This window comes from Carassius auratus, chromosome 1, assembly GCF_003368295.1.
Source record: "Carassius auratus strain Wakin chromosome 1, ASM336829v1, whole genome shotgun sequence".
Lineage (NCBI taxonomy): Eukaryota > Metazoa > Chordata > Actinopteri > Cypriniformes > Cyprinidae > Carassius > Carassius auratus.
Window position 1 is genome coordinate 17,577,458 of NC_039243.1, and position 14,062 is coordinate 17,591,519.

The following is a 14,062-nucleotide window of genomic DNA, read 5'->3' on the forward strand; positions in this document are numbered from 1 at the left end:
ACTTGACAGAGGTTTGAAAGCATTATCTTCTAAGAAAAGACCTGTAAAGCTTCATCTGATCCTATAGTTCAAAGTACCACATACAATATGGAAGCTTCCCCGTAACTTGAATTGAAGCGACATTGACTTGGCTAGAGATTTGTTATCCAGTCTCCCAACGACAGTAACCGAATGTAAATTAATTTCTTATTTCATATATCTGTAAGCCAAGTCCATCTATAATAGCATCTAAGAACTGCAATGAGTCACTGTGGTACAGACCAAAATAGGTAGGTGGCCATCAAGGCACTACTGTTAGGAGAGAGAAGGATTTATCAAACAGTATTGAGTGATGGCAGATCGTTTGTCCACTGTGTACCATTCCGGGGTCTTTTAAAGCATCTGAAATTACATTTTAGCTGAGGTCCGCCATTGTAACTTTATTTTGGTGTCTACTTGAAGTGCAGTAATACATGACAAAATAACGAAGGACGATTTTATTTTGGCTTATATAGGACTATCAACTTAACCTGTAATGATCCCTCCGTGGGGGAATTTGGGAATGGAGGAACACAGGGAAAGTATAAACAAGAGCTGGAACAGTATTTCAAAATTACACCAAATGCTGTTCTAAGCTAAATAAAAATGGCCATCTTAATTACACAAAAACATCTTAACTCTATTTTCATGCTATACATATTTTAGTAATATATAATATATATTACCATTCAAAAGTTTGGGGTCAGTAAGATTTGTTTTACTGATGCTTTTATTCAGCATGGATGTGTTCAAAAGTGACCGAAAAAGACTCAAAAATATTACCTACATAATGTTTTCGATAAAATTACACAAATTACATCAAACAAAAAGCAGCTGCTTTGTTGTTGTTTTTGACGTTTTTTAAACATATATTTTTGTCAATTTTACCTTATATATTTTATTTTATATACCTTTATATATTTTGTTTCTTCTTTTATGCTACAACACAAAAAAACTATATGACATGAACCGATCCAGTGCAGAGAGTTTTATTGTGGCTGACATCATCAAAAAGTGACATCGGCAAAGTGTCTTGTAAGCTTAGAGATAGAGATGAGTTGACTTTTACCCTTCAAGTGGGTTTTTCTGTGCGTTACTGTGTTTTTTATAGCTACTTATTTGGCACAGCTGATGACATCATATGATCTAATGTGCCAGTGCAACCTTAATCTATTGTTAAATAAATAACAAGAAAATTTGAGAGTGTGTGGGAGATGGATAAGCGAAAAAGAAAGGACTGTGTGTCTGTACACGTCCGCCTGTAAGTGAATGCTACATATTTAATTTATGCCAGCCCCTCTGTTTTGTTCTTTTCTCCCATAATGCACCTCTCTAATACAGATGGGATAAAAACAGCTTCAATGGGGCAGAAAACAGCTTTAGTGTTTAACTCTTCAGGCCTGGCTCTTTTTTTCCTCCAGTTTTCTTTCTCTATCCTTCTCTCCACCCCCTCATATAGACCCTAAATGCATATGCCCAGACCTCATTCTAGAAACTGAACATGTGAACCACATAAAGCAGCACATCGAATATTCAGTCCTGCCCCCTCAGTGTGCATTAGGGCCTGTGTGTTAGTGCTCCCTGTCCCTTTCTTTCCCATATGAGAGGCGGAAGCATGGTTAAAAAGATGCATCCCGGTGCCTTCATTTTTAATAACATGAGAATAAAAATCTGGGTTCACAGTGAAGCGATGCATCCACTAGGATCCTCACTTACACACTCTCAAAACACACTCATGCACCCCCCAGAGTACACCGCAAAAAGACATGCAGTTGAACTTGATCAAAGCAGGCCAAGAAACACAGCGGTACAAGAGAGAAATTATGTATAATACAACAGAGATAAAGGCCATTCTGAAACATTTTAAAGAGATAGTTCACCCAAATATAAAAATTCTGGAATGATTTTTAAATCGCTCCAAACCTAAAAGTACATAAAAGCTGGCTTTTTTTCATGGATCACAAAAGGACACATTATGAAGAATCTTTACACGATTCTATAAAATCTCTCCTTTTGTGTTTTATGAAAAAAAAAAGATGACTAATATAATAGGTGCTGCAGTTACCGATAATCAGAATGGTTTTACCTACAAAGAGTGCTAAATAATAATTAATAATATTACTGTACATTTACTTGTGGTAAACTCCTGACAGTGTAGTAAAATATACTATTTAGTTAATTTTCATACAATTTATGATTTAGCAAGCCACTCATGTTGTGTAGAAATCAGTCCTGCGGTAACAGCACTTGTATGCAAAATGTACAATTTAGGATGCCAAATGTTAACATGTTCTATGGTACATTGAAATCAATTAAATATTTCTAACACTAAATTGTAACATTACATTTAACACAGTTAACACATTTACCTAATTTGACACCGAAGCAGTTTAATTCTGTTGAGTCTAATCAGAAAGGCTGAAACTAAACACATCACAACAGAGGTTATTTTTATAAATAAATTAAAAAGTGCTGAGAAAAGACTTAATTTGTTTGCAAAAACCATTTGAATTTAATTGAACTGAACTGTAACCCTTTATTATCATTATATGTAGCAGATTTGGATCAGTATTAGATATCATAATGGTTATGACTCTGGGAAAGAAAGTGTCCTTGAATCTCAGTGTCGCCTACCCAAGGGCAGCAGACCAAAATGTTTTATTAAAAGCAAGAATATGCAAGGATGTACAATTGTACACTTTTTTTTTTAAGAAATGTAAACTTATATACAGCAAAGATGCATTGAACTCATCAAAAGTTACAATAAAACATTTATAATGTTACAAAAGTCGACCATTTCAAATTAATACTAAAAGCTGTTCTTTTGAGCTTTCTATTACTAAAATAATCCTGGAAAAATTCTAAGCACACTAACCATTTTCAACTGTGATAGAAAAAAAAAAAAAATTCTTGAGCACCAAATTAACATTTCATAATGTTACACTGAAGGCTGAAAATGTAGCTTTGCCATCACAATCTTACTGACTCCTTATTAAATGTGAAAAGGATCAGACAGTAATTGTGATATTTTCCATCTTTCTATTTCAGACTTGGAAATGCATTGTGCTTTATGTGTTATTGAACAGCCAATACAGCACAGGCTGTTTAAGCTTGAGTATCAAAAGAAACTCTGGGTGATGATTTAAAAAAGGGATGAGTAGTGTTATGGGAAACAGCAAGCAGGGGTCTTCTTAATGTATGAGTTTCATTCACATCAGCCCCAGCATTTGACTCCCTAAGCCCCACTTCATCCTGAAGAATCTCTTCAATTATTACCCTTCAAGCTCTACAGCAGAACCAGGGCCTAATGTGTCAAAAAACGAAGTCGGGGGATGTGGCCCTAGTTCGGAGGAAATTAGATAATGATGAATCTGAACCTTATGAATTCTTAAGCACCTTTCAGTATATACTTGCCATCAAACATAACTTGTCATACATAGAATGACAGTATAAGAAGACAGTAAAAAAAAAACTAAAAATAATAATAAACCAGCACATAAAAATGATATACTAATCATAGAAAACTAAATGACATTGCATAAGAATTAAAACTTTAAAAACACTGTCTGGTTTAAGTGAGAAATAGTTCCAAACCATGAGTTTTGACAAAGTAGCACAATCCACTTACTTTGTAGTTGTATTTCATCACTGTTAAAAGAGATTGTGCATTCATCTAAAATTATTAAATCACTATTTGGAAGGATAGTTTGAAGTGAACTCAGCCAGATGATGCAACAGGAAGACATGGTCGCCCACAAGAAGTTTCTACAGCTCATGTGGATGAACATTGTGCATTAATAGCCAAACAGTCAAATTTATCAATTTGATAGTATTAAAAGATCATCAGATTTAAAGGAACACTCCACTTCTTTAAAAAATAGGCTCATTTTCCAACTCCCCTAGAGTTAAACAATTGAGTTTTACAGTTTTTTAATCTATTCAGCTGATCTCTGGGTCTGGATGTAGCACTTTTAGCTTAGCATTGATCATTGAATCTGATGGTTGAATCTGAAAATAGTCCCCGGCAACTCTGCTATTGCTGCAACTACACAAACTAGTTAGGGACTATTTTTAGGCACTGCATAATATCACTGCACCTGCTGCACCCATGGTATGGCAGCAACGTTCCTTCATTATTACGCCAGAATGAGAGTATAGTTCCTAGCCATATCAGCCTAGAAAATCACAACTTTTCATTTACTGTCATTCTTAGTACAACATGTAACTACAGAAGAGTCAAGTTTTAAATAGGAAAAATATAGAAACTCTTTGGTCATTTTTGAGTGAGATGCTAAACGTTCTAATCAGATTTAATGATTTTTGCTAGATCTTTGCTAAGCTAAGCTAAAAGTGCAACCACCAGACCCGGAGATCAGCTGAATAGATTCGAAAATGGTAAGACTCAACTGCTTAACTCTAGAGGAGTTGGAAAATGAGCCTATTTAAAAAAAAAGAAGTATTTTCATAAAAATGAAAACAGCATCAATGAATAGATTTGCAATCATACACTTTCTTCAATGCTAAACTGTCAGCTTTGTCACTAACCTGGCAGCAGGTATCTGTCACACACACACAAATGCAACTGATTTTGCTATAAACACAACTCATTGCCAACTTTGCAGAAACAAACAGACAGACAGAGGGACAGTGACAGGAAGACTGGCAATCCGTCAGGCTATATCTGATGCAGATGGCATGCTGATAAAGAAAATCTGTCAGGTATCTGAATTGCGTCTCGTTTAATGCCACACAGCTAGACAATCCAAAACATGACATTGAATATTTGAAATCAAGCTTTCTGTTTAGGCTTTGATGCCAGATATGATGAAATATTCCAAGGTGGGTTGCTGCAAATGTCTAGCCAAAGTATACAACAAATAAAGCGCATACAGCCAGCAAGAAAGGAATGCATGCTTACCTTTTCAGCCATTGTCATAGCAGAGCCACCATGGATTCCAAGAATGGGCATGGAAGTCTGAGAGGAAACAAAGTCCAGCATCTGTGCCACAGCTTCCTGGTCCGTGCCATCTCCATAGACCAGCCCGTGCAGTCTCTGTCGGGACATGAGCTCACACAGGTGTGTAAGCATGCTTCCTGGGTCCGTCTGGTTCACCTGGATACTGAGAACTGTCACATCCAGAGGCGCACCTATCCCACGAGCCGGACGCAGGGCTGATTCAGATACGGTGGGGGTCTGGCCCAATATCACAGCTACACTCAGGGAAGGAGGCTTCTCTGCAGCCTCCGACCAACCCAGCAAACCCCATAAGACCATCAACCAGACTACAGCTCCCATCATTCCTGGCTTCAGCCCCTGTCAAGATGAGAAATTTTTAAAGAATGCATAACACAGTCAGTCTTAACAAATCATGTTTACTAGTTCCAAACTAGACCAAAATCAGACAACGCAAAGACATAAATTCCATCTGACCTATTACTTTCCAGGTTGCACGCAATGATTCAGTGGAGGGGAATTTGAAAGTGAATAGGATGCGAATCTGCAAGACAAGCTTTTAAACGTTAAGATTAAGATGGTATGGTACTCTGTCCAAATACTCAATCATTTCAAGTCAATACTTTTCAATTAGTCTAAACAGTTAAATGGAACAGTGGTTCACTTATTAGCAATTAACTCTGATGTACTGTCTTGCAATATATCAGTGTGGCTGCATTTAAACGGCCCATCTAATTGATAGGACTCTTCAATATTTATTACGATTCTAGGTGGAATTTGATGCCTGAATGATTCCAGATGGCTAGTGTGTCTGTCTCTTAAATTATAGTAATAATGGATGAAACCATGCACTAACTGGAGTTCATTATAACTTCATGAGTGAAGAACAGCTTATACATGGTTAAGCTTATACATGGTTAAATTTAAGTGCGCTGATGTCAGCGGTTCAAAAATGGTTCAATCTCAAGAGATTGAACGTAAAAGTCAACCTCAGTATGGAAGAAACTGTACTCATTGCTTAAAGGAATAGTTTACTCAACAAATAAATAAATTGGTCAACATTACTCACCCCCATATCATTGCAATTCCACCTGACTTTCTTGTGTTCTGTGGAACACAAAAAGAGATGTAGTCTACTACAGGAGCTTTATTCCATACAACATAGTGTATTCAACAACCCAATTGGCACCTTTTCATTTTTGCTGTATGGAAAACAGCAGTGTGAACATACTTCAAAACATCTCCTTTTATGTTACTCAGATGAAAAATCATACAGATTTGGAACAACTAAAGGGTGGGTGAATGACTGACAATATTCCTTTAAGTAAAAAAAACAAAACATACGTATATAGATTTTTTTCCTGTTCATTTGGCTCCTTTTATCAAGGTAGAGATACTTTGCTATCAAACATGCTTTACAAGACTGATCAAATTCACTCTGAACTTTTCAGTTTCAGAAAGGTCATTGGAAACACCTGCTTCATCCCTGGAGTTTAACCATCAGTCATATTCGCACCTCGATTTCATTCACAGACTACCCTGGGCCATAGCCAATAACCACAGAAAGGTACTCAGATAATGTTGAGAATTATGTTATAACAAAAATGTATGCACCAGTACAGTATAATTTTCTGTTTCTTGTTCAATTCAGGTTGAAAATTTCATTGGTAACACACAAACAGGACATACGGGTGCATCTCAATAAATTATATGTTGTGGAAAAGTTCATTTCAGTAATTAAACTCAAATTGTGAAACTCATGTATTAAATAAATTCAGCCCACAATTCTCAACAAATTAGAATATGGTGGTATGCCAATCAGCTAATCAACTCAAAATGCCTGCAAAGGTTTCCTGAGACTTCAATATGGTCTCTCAGTTTGGTTCCCTAGGCTACACAATCATGAGGAAGACAATCATTGACCCCCTTCACAAGGAGGGTAAGTCACAAACACTCATTGCCAAAGAAGCTGGCTTCTCAGAGTGCTGTATCCAATCATGTTAACAGAAGTTGAGTGGAAGGAAAACCTATTGAAGAAAAAGATGCACAACCAACCGAGAGAACCGCAGCCTTATGAGTCAAGCAAAATCGATTCAAGAATTTGAGTGAACTTCATAAGGAATGGACTCAGGCTGGGGTCAAGGCATACAGACATGTTAAGGATTTTGGCTACAGTTGTCTTTTTCCTCTTGTTAAGCAACTCCTGAACCACAGACAACATCAGAAGCGTCTTACCTGGGCTAAGGAGAAGAAGAACTGGACTGTTGCCCACTGGTCCAAAGTCCTCTTTTCAGATGAGAGCAAGTTTTGTATTTCATTTGGAAACCAAGGTCCTAGAGTCTGGAGGAAGGGTGGAGAAGCTCATAGCCCAAGTTGCTTGAAGTCCAATGTTAAGTTTCCACAGTCTGTGATAATTTGGGGTGCAATGTCATCTGCTGGTGTTGGTCCATTGTGTTTTTTGAAAACCATAGTCACTGCACCCATTTACCAAGAAATTTTGGAGCACTTCATGCTTCCTTTTGCTGACCAGCTTTTTGAAGATACTGATTTCATTTTCCTGCAGGATTTGGCACCTGCCCACACTGCCAAAAGCACCAAAAGTTGGTTAAATGACCATGGTGTTGGTGTGCTTGACTGGCCAGCAAACTCACCAGACCAGATTCCCGTAAAGAATATATGGGGTGTTGTCAAGAGGAAAATGATAAACAAGAGACCAAAAAATGCAGATGAGCTGAAGGTCACTGTCAAAAAAACCTGGGCTTCCATACCACCTCAGCAGCGCCACAAACTGATCACGTCCATGACATGCCGAATTGAGGCAGTAATTAAAGCAAAAGGAGCCCCTACCAAGTATAGAGTACATGTACAGTAAATTAACATACTTTCCAGAAGACCAACAATTCACTAAAAATGTTTTATTTTTTTTTGTTCTTATGATTTATTCTAATTGGTTGAGATAGTGAATTGATGGGTTTTTGTTAAATGTGAGCCAAAATCATCACAATTAAAAGAAACAAAAAGTCTGAATTTATTTAATACACGAGTTTCACAATTAGAGTTGAAATACTGAAATAAATCAACTTTTCCATGCCATTCTAATTTATTGAGATGCACCTGTATATACAACAGCATCATAAAATTGTGCCAGTTTATGTGTCAGCTTAATATACTGTATGTGCCAGGGCATGTCATTTGAAATCAATACTAATCATGACATCAAAATCAATAACAAATTTTCACAGCTTGAATTTTGGGAATTTGTTTGGAGTGCTCAGCAATGAACGCTGTGATAAGAATGTGCTGCCATACTGCATGCTGCAGATACTACCATTTTATATCACCAGTCCTCAACAAAGGACGAAGCTTAATGCAAAACTCATAAATGCACAGCTTAACAGAAAAAGTCCTACACTGAAATATTACACTGAATATATTGCAAATACTCCTATATGGGAAGTTGAAAAATAATATGGGCATGAATGTTTTCAACAACGGCACTTTTGGACAAAACTTATTTAAATAGGATCCATTTATCTAAAACAACACATTTAATAATATAAAGAAAAATTGTTACAATTAGACATTTGACGTGTGTGTGTGTACACAAACACACACACAATAGATTATATTGATATTTAAAAATAGTTTTAATAACAACATTGATATAGCAATGCATGAACAGAAGAAAAGTGGATGACTACCACCTGATGTATTATAGAATTCCTCCTACAATGTCATTTTTTAATAAAAGAAGCAAAGACTTGTTTAACACCTGACAAATTAAAAATGTATTGATGCATTTTGAATTGTTTGAAAACACTTATAGGAGATAGTAAGAGGGTTTCGCTTTTGACAGCTAAAACATTCAGGTGTATTGTGAAGCATACTAATTAGTGCCAATCACATAATTGCATAATTGCTTTCTTGATGGTTGCATTGGTAGTTTGTGAGGGTATAAAATTGGTACATGCCTCAATGACCACATTAGCGATTCCAGAGACAGGCAGTTATGCTCTGTTGCCCCTGTACCTTTCTCATTTAGAATACTTGCTAACGTCCATAATTGGCATACTCACCGAGCTACCCCAGCAAAGCAACCATGCCCTTAAAGCTAACCTGGAGTAGCACTCAGCATTTGCAAATGTAGAGCATCACTCTATCTCGTTCTGCATGTGCATCTGTCAGATTTGTTGGACACTTTACGTAAAACGTGTGTAATGTTTTCAGTCACATTAGACATCACCTCCATCCTGAGCTTGCAGGATACAACAGAAGAGAAGCCAAGGTTCAAAATAAAGACAGTTTGTTTCACCCACATACAAAAATAGGCCCATTACTTTTTATGCATCAAAATTTAAGCAACGCTACCAGAAACGTCATGCAAATAGGAATGTTTTTTTACGAGTGAGCTTTGAACATATGTCTGAAAGTACTAACCACAGTTCTGATGGTCTGTCACAGCCCATATTTCATAATTCAGAACCAAAACATAAAGTGCAGATTGGCTCCTCTGTTTGCAGAATATCACCGCTGAGATCAATTCTCTTCACAGGCGAATGGGGAGGTAGTGGGTGGATTTCTGAGTTTTACTGTGTGGAAAGGTGGAGGTGTCATTAGTTACGAGCACTCTCAAAATCAGCACCTGCACTAGGTCCTCTTCCCCCATCCATCTCTTTTTCTGACCAGCATGTACCCTCATATATTCTTCTCTTTAAGGTCCAAAACATAATCAACTTAAGTAAATTAATGCAGAGACCTCTAGCTTTGCAAGCTTATGAAATGTGTGGAAAACTGTGGTATTATAGCCTATAAAGTCTCTAAGGTCAACTAACTGTTGTGGTGAAGCAACAGTTTGAAAAAAATCTTGCTATGGAGATTTAAAGTCAATATTCTTTATTGCAACTTACATTTTATTTGCCAATAATTCTGAAGGTAATTCCACTGCCCCTTGAGCACATTAGTATGTTCAACAGGGCAGTGCATTAGCCAGACACTCATGTCTGTGTTTGCATATTTTGATTCAATTATGCTTCTGAACCTAAGGCATCACACTGGCCCAATAAAACAAATGTAAGAATGCATTGCTGTATATCTGTGTGTTCAGTTAAGGTCATTTTGTCAATATATGTATAGTATCTCTATGCATGAATGTATGGGTAGGGAGAGGGTGGTTTTAAAATATTTCAGCTTCTAAAATTGTATCCTCCATTGCAGGAAAGACTATTTCAGACCTGGTCCTGTAAGCAAGAGGAAAACATCAAAAATGTGCTTGGACAACGTGACTGCACCCAAATCTGCAAGTCCCTCATTCCCCTTTAATACTGAACCCGCGAAACAACGGCGCCCCCTGTCGGATCTCACAGTCAGCCGCTTCACACATATTACTAAACGTTCAATTTTTATATCATATCTTACCTTGCGTGTCACGAGGTGTCAGTGAAGAAGCCTCTCCGTGATTGAAATGTGCCATCTGTGAAACTGACCGATGTCTTGTGAATGTTATCCACGAAGATTTCCTCACAGAGAAGGCGCGTTTGTCGGCGCATTTTTCAGACCTTCGGCGAACCACCTTGACAGGAGCTTAAGTATTCAATGTTCTGGAATAAAGTCAACCAAAATCCTTACACCAGGTCAGCAGAAATGACAAAACTCATCATTTAGTGTATTTTTGTAACTTCTCGCGCATTTTCAGTAGTCTATTAGAGAAAAAAGAAACATCAATAGGATCCGAGAGTGGGCTCGCGGGCAAACTGATCTGCGTGGAAGCGTAACGGTTCCCCCGCACGGAACCAAGTAACCTCAGAGGCTGACTACAACACCACATAACCGTGTTTTAAAGAAGTGAGCTTCGAGAGTGTAGTCAGTGCTTAAAAGGTGTGTGTTTAAATAACGGTGTGGTATTCCCCTCACGCGCGCTCGGGGGTTGTCTCTATGTAGGGCGCTCGCTCGCGCAGCAGGTGTTGCGCATCAAGGCGGTTGAAATATTTTCTCCCGTCATAAAAATAAGCCGACGATTTCATCAACGGGAAGCTCCAACGACTCCTGTTTGGCTTTGAGAGAGCGAACCCACGTTCGGTAGGGAAAATAATACGTGAATAACACGTTCTTTGATGTATTATTGAAAGTAAAAAGAGAGCAACTCACCTAATATCCTCATTATACATTTCCAAAGTACCAGTCAGGAAATTAAACCGTGTCCTCAGTCTTCATCGCATAACCTTGATCTTTCTTTATAAACAAATCCGTCAAGTTCAGCGCTCTTAACGGCGTAATTCCACCAGTGTCCTTGTGTTTACCGTGTCCATTCCTTACAGAGATTAACCAGGAAAAAAAAACGTTCAGGGATTCAGTTGAAATACAAAAACCACATGGATTTTTCACCTTAATATTTCTGTTATTTTTTATTTTCTAAGTCTCGAGCGCTTTCCGCAGTGGAGCTTTGTGGAACAGGTACGCGTGCCGCCACCGAGGGGGATTCCGTCAATATCGCATCCTTTTGGAGAAAACAACAGCAACACGCCGTATTCAGTCGTCAAAACGTCGGTAACGGGGATGAGATCTATTCTGGATCGAGATTCCTCTGCGACTCCATCGACTGAACTCGAGACATCATGGCAAACTGTCGAGCGCATGCACGCTCCTTATCATCTCCGCTCAGATCTGATACTGTGTTTGCCAGTGCCTCCCACGCGCTCCGCGCCAAATTCAACTCGATTCTCTTACCTTGCCACCTATAATTAAACACAAACGTACGTTCCAAAAGGGTATGTATGCGGATTTGATCTCTGTCTATGCAAACAGACTAGTATTTTTGAGGAAAACATTTGGTTATGAGGTGTGTTCATATTTCCATCCAACTTTACAAACCATTGCTCTCAGACGCACGCTCAATGATTCGAGTAACGTTAGATGTTATTGAGTCTCTCTCTCTCTCTCTCTCTCTCTCTCTCTCTCTCTCTCTCTCTCTCTCTCTCTCTCTCTCTCTCTCTCTCTCTCTCTCTCTCTCTACACCAAACACATGAAAACAGTCAAATGCAAATGAGCGCCATTAACAGTCCCTGCGCACGGTGGGCGCGTCAAATCTGTGGAAAATCCACAATCACGCGACGCCCAGTAAACAAGTCATTTTCCTGCTCGATGTTTCACAATCATGTCCCATCTACTATCGCCTCCACGTGTTAAAGAGATCAAAACAGTTAAACGAACCGACTCCTGTCTGTCTCAATAGAATGGTGATTTTGCGTTTGCTCCGTTGGAGCCAAAATTGGTTGTTCGTTATGAATCAGACGCTCCCAGCTGTGCATTTTCCCTGTAAGAAATCCACTGGAGCAGTTATGATCCTCAACTCATGCAATTAAATCAAAAGATTTGATGCTTTAAGATCAATCACCCAGTCAAAGGAAAAACTGCCTGACAAGTCTATTTAAAGTCTTTTAAACTTCGAATTATGACAGCGTGTTTAAGTATAGAATGTACAGAACACACGTGTCCCCTCATGTTTTTTAACCAAATGCAGATTTTCGTATCTTTAAAATAAATAAATAAATAAACTGCACCATTACTGTGGGTTACAAAATCATTTTTATTAAAGATTCTCCCCAAAAATATCGCCTAGTGAGTCAGAATTGCCACTGGTGTATAGATATATTTAAAATAATGATTCATATCTACTCCAATAGAGATGATCAAAGCTTATTTTAAACATTAAGGTCAATGTAACAGATTTTTACAGCTATGCATAACACAAACTAACCACTCACTATTTTATGGTTGTAGGAAACTACACTTTTTTAGCGTAACACTACAAAACAATTTAACAGACAAACCATTCAACCATTTAACAAAAACAAACAGACATTTTTATGCAAGCTCAGCAACATTCTTAGTTTTCCTATTTGTCCTTACAAGCATTATAGTTACTTACAGGACCACCTTTAAATACTAATATATTCATATATTTAGAAATTACCCATTTCAGTAACCTACATTTCAAGCCTATAGAATTTGAAGAAAAAAAATCATAAAACCTCATACCTTATTGTAATGTACTGCTGCTTTTTGTTACCCCCAGCGATTTTGTCTAGCCTCAGCCAACAAATCATGTTCCAGTATAGGCTGGAAAAGGACATTTTACAGTTCAGTGAACAAATTTCAAGAATATAAACTTTACCATTTGTAACAGCAGGTCCATTGTGATCCATGTCTGTGTATCTAAGTTCGGAAACCTATGCCAATTATCTGCTTGCTTGAGCAAATAATGCAAATTCATGGCTCAAAGGGAACTCTGATTTGCTTTGGCAGGAAAGATTTTCCTTTTCTTTTTCAGATCATAAATGATCTTATATAAAAGACACATCACAACAATTACATTTTTTCAGAACATTTACAGCAGAATCTAAAATCAGAAAATTAAACTTCCAGAGGCTCAAACAGTAGCCTACAGAATTGTGCTACACTCTAAAAAACGCTGGGTTGTTTTTTCAACCCAACTGCTGGGTTGAGGCCGTTGGATAGGACTTTGGGATGTTTTAACCCAAGTTTGGGTTGAAAATAACCATCTTTTTTAACCCAGCGGGGGTGGGTTGAGGACGCGGACGTGAAGGAGAGCACGCACGTCACGTCAAAATCGTACGTCTCTCCAGTGCGAGCAGCCGCCATTTTCTCAGCGTGATAGAAGCGAGAAGCGAGTGAAAGACTATGGTAAGTAACGTTAAATATTCAAAATGTAAAGTTATCTTTTATTGTTTACCCGGTTGTATGAAAGGCGGAAGGTTTTATGAAAGGCGGAAACAAAGGAGCTTAACGTTATAAATAACGTTATATAAAAAAAACGGACGCGGTTTTCGCCTCGGACACGGAGGTCTTAATTGCCTCATGTAACGTTACTGAACGGAGGATGTACTTTTAATATAACGTCTGTGAATGTATTTTGTCATATTTACATAAGATTTTACATTATCTGTTCTCTTTGAGGCGTTAACAGACGGTTATGGTCACGGTTACGCTCATGTGAATTTGCCTTTTTTTTCCGCGGTTAAACTGAATGTATGTTTGTCTCCTAAAGGAAACGGCATTGTGTAGTAAAGACTA

At 37.9% G+C, this 14,062-nt stretch overlaps 1 protein-coding gene across 4 annotated transcripts in view; it reads right to left on the reverse strand.

Moving 5' to 3' along the window:
• The window catches only part of LOC113092831 (glutamate receptor ionotropic, NMDA 2A), an 86,416-nt gene extending 74,540 nt beyond the window's left edge, over positions 1-11,876 (reverse strand). The window contains exons 1-6 of one of the 4 annotated variants that reach the window (XM_026258764.1): positions 11,117-11,876; positions 10,388-10,569; positions 9,410-9,561; positions 6,042-6,079; positions 5,450-5,516; positions 4,937-5,332 (exon numbers count right to left, since the gene is read on the reverse strand). In XM_026258764.1, coding sequence (XP_026114549.1) covers positions 4,937-5,317 — 381 coding nt within the window. In that variant the 5' untranslated portion in view covers positions 5,318-5,332; positions 5,450-5,516; positions 6,042-6,079; ... (1 more) ...; positions 10,388-10,569; positions 11,117-11,876. Of the gene's footprint in view, positions 1-4,936; positions 5,333-5,449; positions 5,517-6,041; positions 6,080-9,409; positions 9,562-10,387; positions 10,882-11,116 lie in introns of those variants that run through there. The other 3 variants (XM_026258686.1, XM_026258633.1, XM_026258828.1) reach the window with 3 other exon arrangements.
• Positions 11,877-14,062: the final 2,186 nt, after the last annotated feature.